General features: G+C 44.1%; 4 protein-coding genes across 4 annotated transcripts; 2 read left to right on the plus strand and 2 right to left on the minus strand.

Annotated features, from left to right (window-relative positions):
* The first annotated feature begins 200 nt into the window (after positions 1-200).
* LOC121706085 (G-protein coupled receptor 183) lies at positions 201-4,108 on the plus strand. Its single transcript, XM_042087541.1, has 2 exons — positions 201-252; positions 3,063-4,108. The coding sequence occupies exon 2, from the start codon at positions 3,085-3,087 to the stop codon at positions 4,099-4,101; it is 1,017 nt and encodes a 338-aa protein (XP_041943475.1). The 5' UTR covers positions 201-252; positions 3,063-3,084; the 3' UTR covers positions 4,102-4,108.
* A 57-nt stretch (positions 4,109-4,165) lies between these two features.
* On the minus strand, positions 4,166-8,387 carry LOC121706079 (zinc-binding protein A33-like). Its single transcript, XM_042087529.1, has 7 exons — positions 8,259-8,387; positions 6,961-7,365; positions 6,348-6,443; positions 5,820-6,050; positions 5,689-5,711; positions 5,322-5,440; positions 4,166-5,109 (listed from the first exon to the last, which is right to left on the minus strand). Exons 2-7 carry the CDS (start codon positions 7,354-7,356, stop codon positions 4,547-4,549), a joined length of 1,428 nt encoding a protein of 475 aa, XP_041943463.1. The 5' UTR covers positions 7,357-7,365; positions 8,259-8,387; the 3' UTR covers positions 4,166-4,546.
* Positions 8,388-8,496: 109 nt separating this feature from the next.
* Positions 8,497-12,722, minus strand: LOC121706080 (zinc-binding protein A33-like). Its single transcript, XM_042087530.1, has 6 exons — positions 11,539-12,722; positions 10,881-10,976; positions 10,565-10,795; positions 9,829-9,851; positions 9,591-9,709; positions 8,497-9,229 (listed from the first exon to the last, which is right to left on the minus strand). Exons 1-6 carry the CDS (start codon positions 11,941-11,943, stop codon positions 8,694-8,696), a joined length of 1,410 nt encoding a protein of 469 aa, XP_041943464.1. The 5' UTR covers positions 11,944-12,722; the 3' UTR covers positions 8,497-8,693.
* Positions 12,723-16,075: 3,353 nt separating this feature from the next.
* Positions 16,076-19,202, plus strand: tubb4bl (tubulin, beta 4B class IVb-like). Its single transcript, XM_042087531.1, has 4 exons — positions 16,076-16,247; positions 17,127-17,235; positions 17,476-17,586; positions 17,830-19,202. Exons 1-4 carry the CDS (start codon positions 16,191-16,193, stop codon positions 18,885-18,887), a joined length of 1,335 nt encoding a protein of 444 aa, XP_041943465.1. The 5' UTR covers positions 16,076-16,190; the 3' UTR covers positions 18,888-19,202.
* Positions 19,203-19,505: the final 303 nt, after the last annotated feature.

Genomic DNA, 19,505 nt, shown 5'->3' on the forward strand with positions numbered 1-19,505 from the left:
TTGAGTCATCCAAGCCCCATGATAACCCAGCCCTGTTGACACACTTATGGATGTGCTCCCATGCCAGTCACCATAAAAAACACCCTAGGAGCTGTTTCATGTCTGTGGAGGATTCCCCCCCCCACCCCCCCCCCAAAAAAAAAACAGTCTAGTACAGCCTCCTCCCCACAATGTAGACTTTCAATTCCTCAAGGCTTCAGAAGCCTTTATAAACAGGTCCCTCAAGAACGGCCCCCTCTTATCTCAATACAGGTAAGACTTAATGGAAGAAACCACTTACATTTTTAATATCAACAAGTATCTTCGACTGAGTGAGTATCTCATTAATAAGTGAAATTAGTAGATTATGATTTTTTTTTAAAATGTAAAATCAGTCTTTTACTCAATTTAACCATTACATTGTGTTATGGAGGGTTGGTTGTGAGGATGCTTTTTTATTCAAATGTTTTCCTTCATAGTTCTTTGGCACATTGTATAAGGGGAGCTTTACCAAAGATCTGTCTATGAATTGTCTTTTGCCTTTAGCCACTGTATTATCCAAATTATGTGATTTGTCCACTTTCAGCAGTACCAATTTCCGAACCTTTAACAGTAAGAGATCAAACTACATTTGTATTTTCATATTGCCCTTGGATAATTGTTCAGGTTATGCATCAGCATAATACACTACATCTGAAAGATCTTGCAAGATCACTGTTGAAAATGAAAATATAAGATGGACACTTCAAAGCAAACTTAAAAACTTGAGATATAACTTGAAATATAACTGTGTGTATATGCATAACATAATTGAGTTTGTAATTAGACAAGATGTTAAACATAATGCACTGTGAATTCCAGCTGAATATTAGGGTTCTCTTTTGGAAAGCCAATAAATCACTGGTTTTGATATAGGCTAAATTAGTATTTCAGAGGATTTTAGTTGATTACATTGAATTTTAGAGTGTATAAGTTACTTTCACTCCTACGGGCTGATGTGTTAATTACCTTAGGATTCAATTAACAGTGAATTGTCCCATGCAGGACTGACATTTTCAACATTGTGAATTTGACCAGAAATGATTATAGCTTTATTGGTAGTGCCCATCTGCGTTCCGGCTGGTTTGTCAAGATAAGATGTAAATCTCCCATATTAATAATCAATTAAAGTTTAAATATTAGTTTATGATTAAGATTTGGACTCACAATTTGTTAGACATTTGATTGTTTTGAGAATAGATTGCGGTGTCACTGTCACCTCTGATCCTTTCTCATGTAGTCTCAATTGAAGTGTCAGTTAATGTTTATTTCACTCTGACACACACACACACACACACATACAGAGAGAGAGAGAGAGACACACACACACACACACACACACACACATACAGAGAGAGAGAGAGACACATACACACACACACACACACACACACACACACACACACACACACACACAATTGATTAGTGGTAGGACCTCAAGAGAGGCAGATCTTGAGCAAACAGCGTTCATGGCCCCGTTGGGATAGGTGGAAGGGGAGCGCCGTGGGCCAGGTGTGTGTGTTGGAGCAGTGGAGAGGCAGCGATCCGAGCCCCTGTGTGCCCTCCAGATGCTGAGGGGCAGGGCGTGCAGAAGATGCCTGGCTATAAAGCACTGCAGTGGTGGGGTTGGGGGCAGGGCGTGCAGAAGGTGCCTGGCTATAAAGCACTGCAGTGGTGGGGTTGGGGGGCAGGGCGTGCAGAAGGTGCCTGGCTATAAAGCACTGCAGTGGTGGGGTTGGGGGCAGGGCGTGCAGAAGGTGCCTGGCTATAAAGCACTGCAGTGGCAGAGACAGTCCTCCGACTCTCAGAGAGCTCAGCAATGCTTAGTACACAAACACATGTAACAACACAGCTTGTGCTGTTCAGTAATGTGGGGTGTGTTTGGGACTGATTGGGAGGTAACTTATATGGCTTTAACTGCAAATATTAGTATATATATATATATATATATAGTTACAGAGAGATCTGGCCACTCTGTGAGTAATATAATTATTTATTAGCACAAAGAATTTAACATCTCCTCCTGTGTGTTGCTGAATGACTATCTCCAGGAGGTTCACCGCATATAAGATGCGTGCCAAACAATATTACTGTAAAATGTAAGTCATTACGATAAATGAAGACAAAGTAGTCATATTTTCTGTTCTTAAGTTAAAACAGAGCACCATTAAGCCAATAGCATGGCCTATAGATATATGGTACACCATATGTGTTCTGGCCTTGAGGCCTAAAGATGCCTGGTTTCAGAACAGGAGTATATCACTTTTATGACTGTGAGACTGTGTGCGACTGTGGTAGCAGTCTATTTATACTGTTGGGGAGGAGTCTTTACAACAAGTGGCCTGTACTTTAGGACGTCCTCCCTCTCTTAGATCCACAGGACATCCATACACAAAGGGATTTTATCTCAGGAGGGTCCCAACTCAAATCTGAACAACAGAAAATAGCTGCAGGCATGTTTTTTCCTAGCAATGACAGAGAGAGACCAAATAACACAAAGAGTTTAAGGCAGTTTTTTTTTAAGATGACGGGAAAGAGAATAGTATAAGTATATATACTCTTTTGATCCTGTAAGGGAAATTTGGTCTCTGCCTTTATCCCAACACACAGTGAGGTGAAACACACACTAATCCCGACACAGTGAGCCGCCTGCAACAACAGCGGCGTTCGGGGAGCAGTGAGGGGTTAGGTGCCTTGCTCAAGGGCACTTCATCCGTTCCTACTGGTCGGGGTTCGAACCGGCAACCCTCCGGTTACAAGTCCGAAGCGCTAACCAGTAGGCCACGGCTGCCCGTAATATGTATGACAAAAGAGTGATCAAACAATGTGTCACTCTTTCCCAAATACAACAAATTACAAATGTCAAAGTAAAACACTGAATCAGTACAATCTTGAATTTCCCCTTGGGGATCAATAAAGTATCTATCTATCTATCTATCTATCTATCTATCTATCAATCTATCTAACAAATATGAGCCAGGATGGCCGTTGATATCAGTGCCATGTCTCTTATCCTAGTCATTTGACCTCCATCCAAATTTCAGGACGAACGACCGCTTGAGGATCATGGCAGCTCCTCCAGGCCTTCAGCTCCGACTGAACCAGACCTCCAGCCCCACTCTACTCAACGCCACAGATGGCATGATGGTCAACGCCACCGCCAAGCCATTCAGCGTGTTTGACGGGTGCGAGGAAATGGTGGAGGCCATTCTATTTGACATGGCCATCCAGCTGATCAATGTCATCCTGGGGATCCCGGCCAACGTCATGGTGATTGTCATCCTGATCCAAAACCGCCGTGAGCCGTCCACCTCCGATATCTACCTTGGCTGCCTGGCCTTCATGGACGCCTACTTCGGGGTCATGACGCCCATCATTATAGCCAACATGTACCAATGGCAGAGCAAGGATGTCTGGACGGCGAGCAAGTTCTCCTACGGCGTAAAGGACACCAGCGGACCCCTCTTCCTCTCATGCATCTGCCTGGACCGCTTTGTGGCCGTCGTCTTCCCTATTGCATTCGGCCACCTCAAGCACCCCAAGTACAGAATCATGCTCACAATCCTGGTGTTTGGGCTCACGTTTGCGTATTCTGCCGCTAAGGCCGTCGGAGGCCTGCCCAATTTCGAGAAGGTGTTCACCGGCGAAGTGCTGGCCACCTTCACCTGGATGATGGTGTGCAACGCTTCCATCCTGCTGGCGCTGAAGCGCTCCAAGGGCGCCGGCAAGGACGAGATGCACCCCATGAAGAAGAAGGCCTTCAAAATGGTGCTCTCCATCCTGGTCATCATCGTGGTCAACTACCTGCCACTGGTGGCGCTCTTCCCGTTTGAAGACCGCTACACGCCAGACGTCTTCCGCTGCTACGTGCAGCCGGTGGGCTTCGCCTTCCTGAACATCAGCAGCACCATCCAGCCAATGATCTTCCTCTCGCGCCTGGACAAGGTGCCCTTCCTGCCCGAGGCCTGGACCAAGAGGTGCTGCGCCCGCAACCAGTCCACCAACAACGAGAAGCCCACGATCACCGCCAGCACAGAAACCATAGCAACCGTAGCATCCACCACACCTCTTTCCCCGGCCTAACCCCATACTGCACATGAAACAGCGGAACTCATAGGACACACTCAGACAGATAGACACACACATCTGAACATCATTTTAATTTTATTAACTTTGTTTTCAGATAGTTGTTCATTTATATGAGAACAATTATCAGCAACTCTAGCTATTTTAGGATTGAGGCCTAACATATGCTACATATCAGTACCCAAATCCTAGAGTTACTTAAGGATAAGAATATAATGTTAGTAGTAAAGACAAAGACAAAATGCCATAGTTGTGCCATAGTTGTATAACATTATGTCTACAGTGTCATGTGCAAAATATTGCCCCTTGACTGATAGTAGAGCATTGGTTTAGCTGGGACTTTACTGACACCATGAGGACTATTCTATGACTGCACAGACCATTTTCTGCTCTGAATTTAGTAATATGCCTATTCAATGACTCATTAAAACCCTACGACATATTAAAAATGAAAGTGCTTGTTTTGATCATTCAACTCCAGTGAAATAGACATTTTCCGAGGTAAAACTCTCAATGGTGGGTCAGTGCCTGTAGACAGCAGGGGAAACATTCTCTCTGTGAATCTGTATCTGAACTTGTGCAGTGTGACCTTTGTGGAGGGGTCACTGAACACCAACTCCCCTCGTTCATAGTCCAGCTCGACCCTCACCCTGCGCGGCTTCTTCCTCACCAGCAGAGGGGTCACCGGAGTAGTGACCGCGATGTAGCCGCCGTCGCGGTGCCAGATGCTCCACAGGCCGCTGACGGGGCCCAAGGGCATGACCGGCCCTTTCCTCTTCACCGACTCCCTCACCATGCCCAGCAGCCAGCTCGGGTTCTGGCCCACCTCCACTTCCCAGGTGTGCCTCCCCGACGTGTAGCCTTCGGAGCCCAGCACCTGGAGGTAGGTGTCAAACCTCTCAGCGTTGTCTGGCAGAGGCTGCACCCCACCGGCCGAGAGGGTGTTCAGCTCGTCGGACACTCTCAGCATGGGGTGGGCCGTGTTTGGATCCAGGACTATGGGTGCTGAACAAAAATGAAGAGAACATTTTTGTTATTCACTGGAAAGAGGATTATTTCATTAGCGTAGTGTAATTTCATGTGGAATTAATTCCAAAAGAATGACCAAACTGGCTGATTATGTTAATTGACCTCTCTCTAAATGATTTTCAGTCATCAACCAGAATTTAAACCACATTCCATAAACCCATATGTCAGTAAAGCACAAAAGATCTTACTGAAATAAACAATATCCAGCATCTTCTTCCAAACATTGTATTTAAGGTTGCCCAGATATTTTGCCACATCAATCAGTGCCCCCGTTAAATCCTCTGGATCGTCAACTGTACACTCTGTTCTGCAAAGACATGTATACAGTGTGTGTACAGTATATAGTATATATTTATATATATAGTATATATTTTTCTCAAAAAATTTCCTTGGGATGAATAAAGTATCTATCTATCTATCTATCTATCTATCTATGTGTATGTATGTGTATAATGATGATATACGTATACATAATATTGGCATCATGTATTGCTAATTCATTTATAAATAGTACTATATCACAGTTGGTGAATGAGGAAAAAGTTGGTCCAATACCTTTTTTCCGTGTCTTTGAAGTTCTGACAAAAAAATAAATACAAACAGATATACTGTCAACATGCAGTGTAAAATGTAAAGTGGGGTTTAGTGAATTATGTGGATCATAATGACTGCATGCAGAGACTGACCTGCAGAAATAAAAGGTCATTGGCTGGCATCTCCTGCTCGATGAGGGTGATGGTTTGTGAGATAGATGTAATCACTTGTGTGATTTCCTCAATTTTATTCTCAATGGTCTCATTTTTCTTGTCCTTCTCCTCCCTCAGCTTATCAATCAAAATGCTCTCTTCCAGTTGCAGAAGCACATGCAGTTTGTTGAACTCCTCTTTGATTAAGCTCTCTGTGGACTTAGCCTGACTCTGAAGTGGAAGCAGTTAGACTGTCAGAACATGCATTGTTGTGGGCTCAATATGCTCCAGAAGCACTTGTAAAGTTTTAGATAATGACTGTATCATTCTTATATAATAATTAATACATATTGAGAGGCCCTGACTTTGGAAAGACATTTATACAGTTCTTCAAATCAAATAATATAATTATCCCATTACTCTATACATTTCTATACAATTCTATATAGTTAATTCCATCAAAATGTATACACATAAGGCTTTGTGTTTCATGGTGATGTGTACAAAATGATGTGGAAATATTCATACGATACAAAGCTGTCCAGTTTGTTCCCAGGTTTCTTTGTTCTTTTTTATGGTGGCCAGTCTCTCATGCAGCGGCTTCACAGCAGTCTTCAAAACATCCTGCGAAGCAAAGAGAATACCTGAAGATTACCATTTAAACATATGTGATATTATATCTTTATTACACAAACTTTATATCTTTATGGAAATTACTGTATGTGCACAATATGCTCTTAAGACAGTGCAGCCTAGTGGTCAAGATGGTACCTTTAAAATGCAAAAATAAGGAACTACCGGTACATTGAATGCATTACAAGGAATGGTAAATCAAATATTTCTAGTATATACAGAAAAATATTTATATCCCTCTGTCACAAGTTCAGCTTTTGACAGCATTACATGCAAATTGTTGAATGTATGTCATGTCACTTTTGAACAGTGGTTACCTAATTTTAACATAATATGTTACACTAGAAATGATAGGCACTTCTCAAACATCAGTTGGTTTAGACAGGAATATTTGCAATATCAATTTAATCATTTAGTCATTGGAATGCCATAGAAATAACATAGGCCTATTACCCTTTCTTGTAGTTTCAATACACTTCAAAACTCTTGTCAAGCATGTCAGACAGACCTTGTACATCTGAACAGCCTCCTGTGTGGAGCAGAACTTGTGATCCCTGTGTTCCACGGTCAGACAGTCTACACACACTGGACGCTTATCCTCCAGACAGAAGAGCTTGAGCTGCTCGCCGTGACGACTACACAACTTTGACTGCACCACCGTCCTTCTCTCGCTGTCTTTCCTGAAGCCCGCGCACAGGTTCCGTAAGGCCAGGTTGACCGGGGGACTGTCCGTCAGGGACACGTTCCGGCACACGGGGCACAGCCTTACTTTGCTGTCCACCCAGTATCTCTTCAGACACTCCTCGCAGAAGCTGTGGCTACACGTCAGGACCACGGGCTCCGTGAAGATGTCACAGCACACAGGACAGGAGAGGTCCTCCTCTGGTAGAGGCTGATACGCCATGACTACAGACTGACATGAGGAAAAACACAAAGTCACAAACACAAAATCACTGCATATCATGGAGAGATTGTGGGGCAGTTATATATCACTGCTATCGACTTAACAACTTATCCTAGTTGTGCCTTTATTCACATGTGCGCAGTAAATGAGGCCACAACTAGAATGAAGCCACAGACAATATTGACTAGAAAATGTGAATACAAACATGTTGTCCATTTGTGTGTCTATTGGGTCATCAAGATATTTAATTATGTGTCCCTGATTAGAAATTAAGAGGAAATTGGAAATGAGATTGAGATGCCTAAGCTTGTGAAACCATGCCATGAATGAAACACTAGAAGGATATAATTAGTGGACCTAAATTTCTTGGACCATGATTTGTATGTTTTTTTTAATAATCAAAACATAGCCAACCACTTTTTCAAACCTGTTTCAACAAACTTGACTTTCATTTGACTAACTTTTAATTATCTTGAGGTAAAACCATATCTCCATAACTAAGTGAATGTCCTAATGGCTACACTTGGCTCCTTGGTCTGCATATCACACTTCAGCACATATTGTTTGTTATGAACATAAGTGTTGCATTAAAATAAGCTGAAACAGTGTAAGATCTTAAATAGTGTTGCATTAAAATAAGCTGAAACAGTGTACAAGATCTTAGATGGGCCGTGGCTGAGATATAAACGTTTGCACACCAGGCGAAACACCTTTTCATACACAAACCTTTACACAAAGCGCAGGCGCCTACCTCGAGCTAGCGGCTAGCCCATTAAAAAACACACACGTGAGACACAGACCCAGAGGCCATCTCTGAATTATGAGGTTCCACAACACACAAATACAAACCAAAGGTTATCAGCATATTCTTACCTGAAGTTAAAACATACATGTAAACTTACCTGATGTGATCAGTTGAGGCAGTGTGTTTGTGTAAAGTAAAGCTTGATTCTGCTGACTGCGTTCACTCATACTGAAGTGCTTCCTCATAAATGCCGCCCTTCCTCTGTTGGCTCTATCTATGAGCTGATCTTTGCCCCGACAAACAAACCCAGGTGGCTGATCAGGTTTCTCCACATACTTTCTTTTGCCACTTTTGTCTACATAGAAAATTATTTTACAATTGGCAATTGAAGAAAAAAGGAAGTAATATTTATTAACAATACAATTTATTCTTAAAATGAACTTGACAATGATGCAATGAGTTTATTCCCTTGTTCAATGTTTGTTTGACAAGAAATGCATAGACCATTGTCAAACACAAACATATATGATATACATTAATATGAATACGACTTTATCTAAAACTGTCAGAGAAACGGCCTGGTTTCCACATTCTAAACTCCTCTGGTAACACTTGCTGGTTCTGGTAAAATCCTCAGAGGGTGTTTACTTTGTGTGTAGAAATATGGCAAGACAGTCTCCTCAAAAGTCTGCGTGAACGTGTACAGGGTGACGCCCTCCTCTGAGTCTGTGAAAGACAGCTCCCCTCCCTCCCAGTCGAGCTCAACTTTAATCTGCCTGGGCTTCCCGCTCAGTGTCAGAACAGTCGGCGGTGACGTCATTGCCCGGTACACGCCGTCTCGCAGACACAGTGTCCAAAAGCCGTTCTCAGGTCGGGCCGAGATCTCGGCGCTGCGCTGCACCGACCGGTAGGCCAGGCCCAGGATCCAGTCTTGGTTGCCGGTGCTGTCCACCACCCAGGAGTGCGTCCCGGCGCAGAAGCCCGTGGAGCACAATGCCTCCGCGCTCATGTGGAAGCGCTCCGGGTTGCTAGGGAGACGCGGCGCGGGACTCCTGTGCTGCAGGGCAGTGAGGTCATCTGAGAGACTGAGACAGGGGTGGGCTGTGTTTGGGTCCAAGATCACAGGAACTAGGACACAACGAATGGTAAAAGGTTTAGCCTTCAAGGAGTTTACTTGTAGCATAAAAAACCTGTTCTTTCAGGGAGGCACAACTGGCTACAGTGCCCATAACACATTCAGGTCCAAGCGCCCACGGGATTTCCCAATCCCACCCCATATCTCTCTCCTACTCCCTTCCTGTCAGACCCTTCACTGTCCTATCACATTAAAGGCAAAAATCCCCCAAAAATATACTTCCTGTTCTTCCAGATAGAGCCAACAACAAAGAACTCTCTAGTTCAGCGTGGTTGGGTCACAAATACAGAACAAAAACATCACATTTTCACTTCCTGTAGCAAGTGGTGAGTAAGTGTTTTGGTCCTCACTCACAGTGTGGAGCAACACTCCTCATCTTCTCCCAGACCCTGAACTTCAGGTTCCCCAGGTGTTTGGCTTCATCCATCAACAACCCTGAGGCCAACTCCGTCTCTGGCTCGGAGCACTGGACTCTGTGGAACTCACATGGCTTTAATATTCACAGGCACTGGCATATAGTGTAATGGGTAACTGAATAAAAGCTGAGTGAGAAACTGAACTGAACTGAGTGAACCATGTGAAATGCCCTTACCTCTTCATAGTTGTTTTAAATCTCTGTGAACATAGTCAGACAATGAGCAATGATAAATAACTTGTAGATTCCATCAGAATGAAAACAAAAAAACACAGAAATGATTGGTTTTAAAGAGACCATGTGTGCATAGATTCAGGGATAATTATGGGTTGGCTTGGCCAGGTTGGGGGGGGGGTGTCAGTGTTTGTACAGGATCAGTGTTTGCATATTTAATATGTTTCACGTGTTTCAACACTGCATTTCGGTCGTTGCTTTTACCTTACCATTACCTTACGCATGCCAGTTATGTATCCACCAGCTGCTGTCAGATTTGGTTCCGAGGACACAAGTTCAGTGTATCAACAACACTCAATAACAGTTTATGAAGTTTGAAGGCCATGCAAATTACGGGAGTTTTCCGGGAGAAATAACAAAACGGGAGGGTGCCGGGAGATGACCTTGAAATACGGGAGAACCCGGGAAAACGGGAGTGTTGATAGGTATGTTATACACACCCAGTTATTGCTGTTGTTGTGAGAAAATGAAATGGAATACAAATGAATGGTATAAGGATTTGTGTGTTGCCCTTTCCATATTCTCTGTATGTTTTCTATGTTAGTCACATTCTATGGTCATATAACATTGAAAAAATAATCTGTCCTATTTGCCTTGAGTCCTAAGCAAGTGTAAACAGATGGAGCAAAACCACAGAGATCTGGCAACCGAACCGTGTCTGTGAAACCCAGGCACTCACTTGTAACACAGTCAAGTCATTAGCCGCCACCTCCTGCTGAAGGCTCCTGATGGTCTCTGAGAAGGAGTCTATCGTCTCAGCGGTGGACACGGCCTTCTCCTTAATCGTGTGGAGCCTGGCCTCCTCTTCCTTTCTCAGACTGGACAGGGCGGCTTTCTCCTCCTCAAACAGAAACTGGTGTAGTTTCAAAAACTTGTCTTTGATCCGCTTACTTATTGACTGGGCCTGAAGCTGAGAGAGAAACACCACAGTCTCAGTATAAACAGGTTGTTCACACGGCACATGCAATTAATGTCAATGAAGATGGGGTAATTACCTTAATGTGCTCAAGGGTCATGTCTACGTTGGATCGCTGTTTATTAAGGGCAGCTAGCTGGTCCTGCAGGGTTTTGAGAGCAGCCTTCAGCTCAGCCTGCGAACCAGATGAATTTTTTTTTTCAAGCCGAGCCAGATTCCAGATATCTCTATTTAAAGACCTGCACTTCACTGATAGATCAATCATAACTTTTTCACAACACACATTGTTAGTAGGACAGTTTATAAAAGAAAAGCACTCTTATTTTTAATCCAGCTCAAACTTTGTATCCTATTTATAGACATGCATTGGGCTTTTTATTAGTTCAATTATCAAACACAGATGTCATAAAACAAAGAAACAAAACAGATGATTTTTTTGATGTAAAAACAACTTGAAAGGAATGCAGCTCTACACCTTTGTGTGGTTTAGTATTTTCTCTCCAGTGGTGCTTTGCCAATATGCCCCATGATAATGTCAAAACAGACTTGATTAACAGCATTCTGCAAGCCTTGTGCTCCATATAAGGGCAGAGACAAAGCAGAGTTAACAGAAACAAAGGCAACACGTGCGATAGAGCACCTTGCTGTTACAGAGGTTCAGCTACATTTCTATCTCACTCAGTTGTATGTGTGTGTGTGTGTGTGTGTGTGTGTGTGTGTGTGTGCGTGTGTCTTACCCTGCAGTCGACAGCAGCTTCTTCCAGTGGCAGGCACTCATGGCCCTTGTGTGTTTTGGACGCCTGGCACACGACACAGATGGGCAGCTGGTCCTCCTGGCAGAACAGCTTGAGCCTCTCCCCATGCTGCGGGCAAAGCTGGCCGGCCTCGGTGGCCTCCCTCCGCACCCTGTCCTGTGCGAAGGCCTCGCACAGGTTCCTGAGGGCCAGGTTGGCAGGGGGGTTGCGTCGGGACAACCGTCTCCGGCACACCGGGCAGCTACGAGCCCCCGAAGTCTCCCAGTAGCGCTGCAAACACTCCCGGCAGAAGCTGTGGCTGCACGGGAGAAGGACGGGGTCCCTGAAGATGTCACAGCACACAGGGCAGGAGAGGTCCTCCTCTGGTAAGGACAGCCCAGATGACATTCCACCGGTCCTCTTCCTGACCACTTTCAACGCAGACGCTAACTTCAGGGGTTGTGGAGCAGCTGACTGCGTGTAGCTGCCTGTCTCTCCGCTGAATTTACTACCATTGTCTAACAGAGGATGTCTTTTGTTTTTTTTTTCTCTCCCAAAGTGACCCCTCCTCTAGTCAGCCTGCCAGTGCCTCAGCCTATGAAAGCAGCTACACAGAAGCCAGTATGACAACATTGTCAGCTGGTGTCTAGAAACAGGAAGACAAAGCTGATTGGTGCTAATGGAGGTGTTGGGAACCAGTTTTGTTTACAGTGAGATGTCCTGATGTGTAATTACGGGCCCTGCTTCTAATGCCCTTTCATACTGAAAACAGTCATTTGCAGGAGCAAAATTCTAGATTGGACTTTCCCACACTTTGCTAAGCTATAGCATATATTACCAGACACTTCAATTAAATAAATTAGTGCCTGCATATGTAGCACATTTTAAAAATCATAAACTTTTTAACTGACAAAAAGTTCAGGGGCTGGTAAGGTAACATTTGAGTAATTAAAAAAAAAAGGACATTATTTAATCATTCCTGGCGTTTACAGTGTTTTACAAGAGTACAACCAGTCATTGTTTTCATGACTGCATGCTCACAACACTGCCATTCTTTTCTCTTTTTTTAACTGTAAGGGCTGATGGATTTCCCTTCCTGAAGTAGAACCTCACCCTGATCTAAAGTTAGGTTTTCCATGAACAATGCCCATTCAAAGAGCCAGGTTAAACCCAGTCTCTGTGTGGCATTGACAGTCATAAGTAGCATGAGTGGTCTTAGCCTGTGAGAAGAATAGCCACACAGGAAAGAAACAAAGGCCAAAGGCCAAAGACGAGATGTGCGTTCAGGAGAGTTTCAATTGCACGGGAGGGAGGGGGAGGGAGTAGCGAGCTAGCTCTCTGTTTTGTTTGAACGTCAACAGAAGTGACGTTACCCCGCCATCGTTGATACAACCTTTAAAAGACAAGCGTTTATCCCGCCCTTCGGATTGAGGACTGTGCCCGTGCTCTATCAGTTGTGTAAGTTGCTAACAACAGCAGGGAGAAGAAGCTATATTTGGTCCTCCTCCGGCATCCTTTGGTGCTCTGCCTCGAAGCACCATATTGATCCTTAAGACTAACGGCTCTCCCGTCGGGCCTACACAGACAAATTAGTCATTACCTTAAGTGGGGAGAGGGTCAGTGTTGTATAAAGTACTAGAAAGCAATACTTGTAAAAGTACAAGTATCGTACTAGAAAAAGACTTTGGTAGAAGTGAAAGTTACCTTTTAGAATATTACTTAAGTAAAAGTATTAAAGTATCTGATATATACTGTATTTAAGTATCAAAAGTAATTTTCTGATATTTAATGTACTTAAGTATTTGAAGTAAAAGTAAAAAGTAAAAAGCAAGCGGTTTTATTTTGAACTTTTATTGTGAACTTTATTTTGGCTTTTTTATGGTAAAGCATAAAGCATATTCAGGGTTCCCAGGTTAGGTTAATCTCACTCATCAAGAAATTTCACTTTTGTATGAACTTCAGGTAAAAATGAAAAATAAATAACTTATTTCTTTTTTTTTTTTTAAATGACCTGCTTGTAGGGAGAACATTTTGGTCATGCGGTATGAGCATTTCTAGGGCTTACTCCCCAGGTCACCATCTCACTCTCTCACACACACACACACACACAGGCCACCTATGTCCAGCAGCTACTAATATGCCAGTCATTAGTTGAAACTGAAAAGGTGTCTGTTCATCTTCAAAAGAAGCTGGTTTTCAAAGTTGCCAGAATTCAGTGCCCGGGAGTTTCAGGCCCAAGACCGGCCCATGTTTTCCATAGTGGTGTAAATTGGATAAATGAAGCAACATTTCAGCAATTACTATCCTGTAGTTTTTATTAACAACAAATGTGTAAAGGTTATATAATAATTCACTTCAACTGAGAAGTTAACAAAAAATATTCCACTATTCCACAAGTTAACAGAAAGAAAGAAAGAAAGAAAGAAAGCATTTGAAATGTAGCCTATCCCACGCTTCCACAAAGGCATATTGAACTAATGTTTAGGCTACATGTTTTTTGCATGGGTAGGCTATATTGTTGTTTGGTGATTTAGCCTACTCCTTTACTACACCCTCTTCTGAGCAAACAAGGCATATAGGTTTATCATGTAGGGTAATTGCTCTTTCTTACATTAAATAACTTTAATTTATCCTCTCTACTTGTCCCTGTAGTCATGGCCTTCTCATCACTAATTTCGGACTCATCATTTTCAGTGGTTGGTTTCGACTGGTTGATCTTCTGCTCAGTCTCTCCTGGCCTCTTTCTACCATCCATTCTTCCTGACGCTTGTTTCTAGCCTACTGTAGGGCCGGCTCAGCTATCGGTATCTGAGAAAACTTTTGGAAAAGACAGGCTATATGGACCCAACCAACTCTTTTTGGGAGGGGAGAACTCCCTCACGTAGGCTACAACCCATGCAGAGGCATTGGTGTCATGCACAGAATGCGGAACGTGTCCTACTTTAAGAAAAGATAGACTAACGTGACAAATGTCAATATTTTTTTCCTCGACCAGCCCAAAAGTGAAGCGGCCCACCGGGAATTCTCCCGATTACCCACCCCGGGCCTGATTCAGTCTTACTCTTCCTGGACTGAAGACAAGTCCTGCGATGCTAAATAGCCTTTCACAGGCCGCTGCGGCAGGTAGCGGAGTGTTCAGCTACACAGAAAGTTGCCAATGTACAGAAACATTTCTTGCAAATACGGCCACGGGTGTATGACGTTCTCTTCACCACTACCCTGTTCACTGAGTTCACCACTATCGTCGGGGTGGTCATCTATGATAACGCGAGGTCCTCCACTAGGTGCTCCTGCTCGTGCTTCCATGACGGTTTCAGTTGTGCGTCCTCCTCCCTCCTCCTTTAGCAACAAACAAGCACTGAAATAGAGCGCGGAGCGTGCGTAATGCAATCTAGGAGCAGTGATTCGCCAAACCTCCCTTATTGCAGTCGCACACATTTCTTCTAATTTTATACGAGTAACGAAGATGCTTAGTGGAAATATAACGGAGTAAAAGTATTACATTTTATCTAGGAAATGTAGTGGAGTAAAAGTGAAAGTTGACATAAATTTAAATAGCGAAGTAAAGTACAGATACGTGAAATGCCTACTTAAGTACAGTAACGAAGTATTTGTACTCCGTTACATTACAACACTGGAGAGGGTCACAGGGATGGATTACTGCACGGGCCTACCGGGCCTAGGCCCAGGGGCCCAAGGGGTCAGGGGGTCCTGAAGCCCAAGCCTTTGCATGGAATCATTGCCTCAATATCAACAAATCAGGATGTAGGCTATGAATCTGATTGAATTTAGTATTGGCCATCCCCAAAATCCACCAGAATACAGGAAATCACATCAAACTAATTAAAAATGTTCTGGGGGAGGACCCCCAACCCCCCCCTCCCACATATATGACAATTAGTGGGGGGCCCTTAATACATCTGGAGGGTCATCATAGCTCTAAAAATGGAAATATTTAAGGTAGAATTCACTAACCACAACCTACCCTCAGATCAAAATAGAAAAACAGTAAAGTATTGCATTGACCATACAAAATTCCATGCATAAAATGCAAAGAATGAACGAATTAATGAATAGAAACATTTACTCCAAGCCAAGCACGCCAACCTTCTACCAGCAAAACGCTTGACAAAAAAGGCCTTCAGTAAGCTACACTGGGTCACTTGCACAGTCATGTCTCTTTATTTTGCCTTTCTGTGACAGATGTTAGCGCCACTGTAACCTTGAGGCTTAGCATTGATATGAACTTGCTGAACCCTTACTACACTAAGGCTAAAAAAAATACTCCAACCATCTTATTATATAAACCTTTGGCACAGCCATTTCATAACGTAAACGCACATCAAACCATAGTTCCATCCCTCCGGAGCATAGTCTCCTAAATTACTATTGGAGTGCAAATCACAGCATCCTATCCGGTGTCTCCACGAGCCCAAGGTCCTCCTTCTCTCCTCCGGTCCTTGGTTACCATGGCGATGACGTCATGTTGCACCACGGATTCGGCCCAGTCGTGGCGAGAGAGGCGGGCGCAATCTCTCCAAGCGTACGGGACTCAAGCCACGGAGAGAGAATAGGGGCATTCCAGCTGAGACGCTTTGTGCAAGCTGTTTTTAAGTCTCTTGTCCACGCGAACATCTTGACTTTTCTGCGGCACCATGCGCGAAATCGTGCATCTGCAAGCCGGCCAGTGCGGTAACCAGATCGGTGCAAAGGTAGGCTGAAAGACTGCGTTTTTGTGTTGTTTTGCGTTTTTTTCTCGCAAAGATGAGCTGCACGGTGTCGTGGGCGTGATCACACGAAAAGCCGCTACTCAGGGCAAAAGCTATAGGTAGCCTAATCGGCCCATAAGAATGTTCCAGAATTCCAATGCAAGTAGGCTATTGGAAGTTTCAGACAAGACTGAAATGAGAATTTAGCAGAATTAGGTAGGAGACAAGTGTAGATTTAGCCTATTCGATGAAATAAAAGTAGCCTAATGGTTCATCCCACTTTAAACAATGGGAAGGTGGAAAGCCTGAAAAGACACCCGTTTTTTATACAACCAGGCAATATTGGTCATGTTGGCCATATTGTCTTTGCGTGGTTGTGAGTTATATGATAATTGTCGCATAATTACAGCCCAATATTTATATCTACCAGTTATACAACACTGTGAAGGAATCAGGGAGATCAATTGCATTGTTATTACATGAGTAAGCATCCTTTTGCAGAATGACCTATTTTCTCAGGGTTCAATCGCGCGCAACAAAATGAACAGAATAATTGGGGGTTTACATTAAAAACATTAGTTTTTAAATTAGGAAAGAGAAAATAGTAACTTAAAGCTTATAGTTTATATGAACATGGGGAAACCTCGAATACGCTTGGGAGTCTTTTGCACCATCCATCCCCCACTAAAGGACAGACAGTACCATTCATTTGTAGGCTAGTCATCCATTAACGTATAATTTGCTCAAACATTCGTGCTTTTCGGTTGGATAATCCTGCAGCATGAGGATTTTCGATTTTTGCATGCGAGTATGAAAATACAGTATGTCCTAATCTTCTTCCCTTTCCCCTGTGGCGTCCGCCTTTCCTCTCCTCCGCCTCAGTTCTGGGAGGTGATCAGCGATGAACACGGCATCGACCCAACCGGCACATACCATGGAGACAGCGACCTCCAGCTAGACAGGATAAGTGTTTATTACAATGAGGCCTCAGGTGTGTACATTTCTTATTGCATGTTTTTCTTTTCTTTTTTTTGGCTTAAGAATCAACTAAATTAGTGAATAAATCAGCTATATTTATGTGTCGTCGTCCTCAATTCCTGTAGTATTTTATATTGTTGTTAACTTACTTAATATTGTTATTTCGTTTAAAAAGATAAATAGGTATATTTTAAGAACAGTTATGATATGCTAGAAGGGGAGTAATGGTAGATATCTGTGTCGGTCCTGTCAGGTGGGAAGTATGTTCCTCGTGCCATCCTGGTGGATCTGGAGCCTGGTACCATGGACTCTGTCCGATCGGGTCCCTTCGGTCAGATCTTCAGGCCCGACAACTTCGTCTTTGGTGAATAATGGCACCTTTCTCAAATACCCTCTGTATTCATTTCAGTTGATATCCATTTAAAATGACCCACTTACAGAAATTGTAAAAAAAAAACACAAAGCTTTGAATCTTCTTTGAGTCTTCAGTGAACATGATACATAGGCCTTAGCATGCCCTAGTGTCTCAGTGATGATTCAGTTTTAGTAATAGTTCTAGTTGAATGCCCAAGCCTTCATTTGTGTCGAATAATGTTCCATATCATAGGCCAGAGTGGTGCTGGAAACAACTGGGCCAAGGGCCACTACACTGAGGGAGCTGAGCTGGTTGACTCTGTCCTGGATGTGGTGAGGAAAGAGGCCGAGAGCTGCGACTGCCTGCAGGGCTTCCAGCTCACCCACTCCCTGGGCGGTGGCACTGGCTCGGGCATGGGCACCCTGCTCATCAGCAAGATCCGTGAGGAGTACCCCGACCGCATCATGAACACCTTCAGCGTGGTGCCCTCGCCAAAAGTGTCAGACACAGTGGTGGAGCCCTACAACGCCACACTATCCGTCCATCAGCTGGTGGAGAACACCGACGAGACCTACTGCATCGACAACGAGGCCCTCTACGATATCTGCTTCCGCACTCTCAAGCTGACCACGCCCACATATGGCGACCTCAACCACCTCGTGTCGGCCACCATGAGCGGCGTCACCACCTGCCTGCGCTTCCCTGGCCAGCTCAACGCTGACCTCCGCAAGCTCGCCGTCAACATGGTGCCCTTCCCTCGCCTGCACTTCTTCATGCCCGGCTTCGCCCCCCTCACCAGCCGAGGCAGCCAGCAGTACCGCTCTCTGTCAGTGCCTGAGCTGACCCAGCAGATGTTCGATGCCAAGAACATGATGGCTGCCTGCGACCCACGCCACGGGCGCTACCTCACAGTGGCCGCCGTCTTCCGCGGCCGCATGTCCATGAAGGAGGTGGACGAGCAGATGCTCAATGTCCAGAACAAAAACAGCAGCTACTTTGTCGAGTGGATCCCCAACAACGTGAAGACGGCCGTCTGTGACATCCCCCCACGTGGTCTCAAGATGGCCGCCACCTTCATCGGCAACAGCACCGCCATCCAGGAGCTGTTCAAGCGCATCTCCGAGCAGTTCACCGCCATGTTCCGCCGAAAGGCCTTCCTCCACTGGTACACAGGCGAGGGCATGGATGAGATGGAGTTCACCGAGGCCGAGAGCAACATGAACGACCTGGTGTCCGAGTACCAGCAGTACCAGGATGCCACCGCCGAGGAGGGCGAATTCGAGGAGGAGGGCGAAGAGGAGGTCGCCTAAATCTCCGCTCAACCAGAGTTCCACCCCACCCCCCATCACTCCATCCTAATTCCATCCCCCCATAGTCCCCTCAGTGAACTTCATTCACAATCATGTTTACTCCCATTTAATAAATCTTGATGTTTTGCAGAATTTTGAACTTTCTATTTAATTCATCATTGTGTTTTTGTATGTTGTGAATGCACTGCTGCACCACATTGCCCACTCATTGCCTTGCAGAAGTGAAAATCAAACTATTTTAACTTTGAAGCCTTCAGATTTGGATATGTATCAACTGTCCATGTGAACCTGATTAAAGGCTAATTCTAAAAACAAGGCCTTTTGTGTTTTATGTATGTTGATTTAATTATAATTTAGTAATAAAATAAATGTTATTACACCTTTTAATGGAAAACAGTTGAAATGTACATCTCACATAGGCAAACTGTAATTGTTTTACACTGAATACGTTATCATTAACTTGAATTTACCCAAGAGCTGTATTCACAAACGCATTTACCTGTACCAGGTTTTAAAGGAATGGATTCATATTTTAGTGCTGCCACTGGTTTACAAGACCAGAGATGAAAATTTCTTAAGACCACCACTAGATGGAGATGTACGACATCCATCATATGG

Source organism: Alosa sapidissima, chromosome 3, assembly GCF_018492685.1.
Source record: "Alosa sapidissima isolate fAloSap1 chromosome 3, fAloSap1.pri, whole genome shotgun sequence".
NCBI classification, from domain to species: Eukaryota; Metazoa; Chordata; class Actinopteri; order Clupeiformes; family Clupeidae; genus Alosa; species Alosa sapidissima.

Excerpts from the sequence above, each read along its gene's own strand:
- tubb4bl (XM_042087531.1), top strand. The coding sequence starts at position 16,191 with ATGCGCGAAATCGTGCATCTGCAAGCCGGCCAGTGCGGTAACCAGATC. Across the intron at positions 16,248-17,126 it reads GTAACCAGATCGGTGCAAAG|TTCTGGGAGGTGATCAGCGA; the intron begins GTAGGCTGAAAG and ends CCTCCGCCTCAG. Across the intron at positions 17,587-17,829 it reads GCCCGACAACTTCGTCTTTG|GCCAGAGTGGTGCTGGAAAC; the intron begins GTGAATAATGGC and ends TCCATATCATAG.
- LOC121706079 (XM_042087529.1), bottom strand. The coding sequence starts at position 7,356 with ATGGCGTATCAGCCTCTACCAGAGGAGGACCTCTCCTGTCCTGTGTGC. Across the intron at positions 5,712-5,819 it reads ATGACCTTTTATTTCTGCAG|AACTTCAAAGACACGGAAAA; the intron begins GTCAGTCTCTGC and ends TTTTTTTGTCAG. Across the intron at positions 5,441-5,688 it reads TTCAAAGACACGGAAAAAAG|AACAGAGTGTACAGTTGACG; the intron begins GTATTGGACCAA and ends ATGTCTTTGCAG.
- LOC121706085 (XM_042087541.1), top strand. The coding sequence starts at position 3,085 with ATGGCAGCTCCTCCAGGCCTTCAGCTCCGACTGAACCAGACCTCCAGC.
- LOC121706080 (XM_042087530.1), bottom strand. The coding sequence starts at position 11,943 with ATGTCATCTGGGCTGTCCTTACCAGAGGAGGACCTCTCCTGCCCTGTG. Across the intron at positions 10,796-10,880 it reads TGACCCTTGAGCACATTAAG|CTTCAGGCCCAGTCAATAAG; the intron begins GTAATTACCCCA and ends TTTCTCTCTCAG. Across the intron at positions 9,710-9,828 it reads TTTAAAACAACTATGAAGAG|AGTCCAGTGCTCCGAGCCAG; the intron begins GTAAGGGCATTT and ends TGAGTTCCACAG.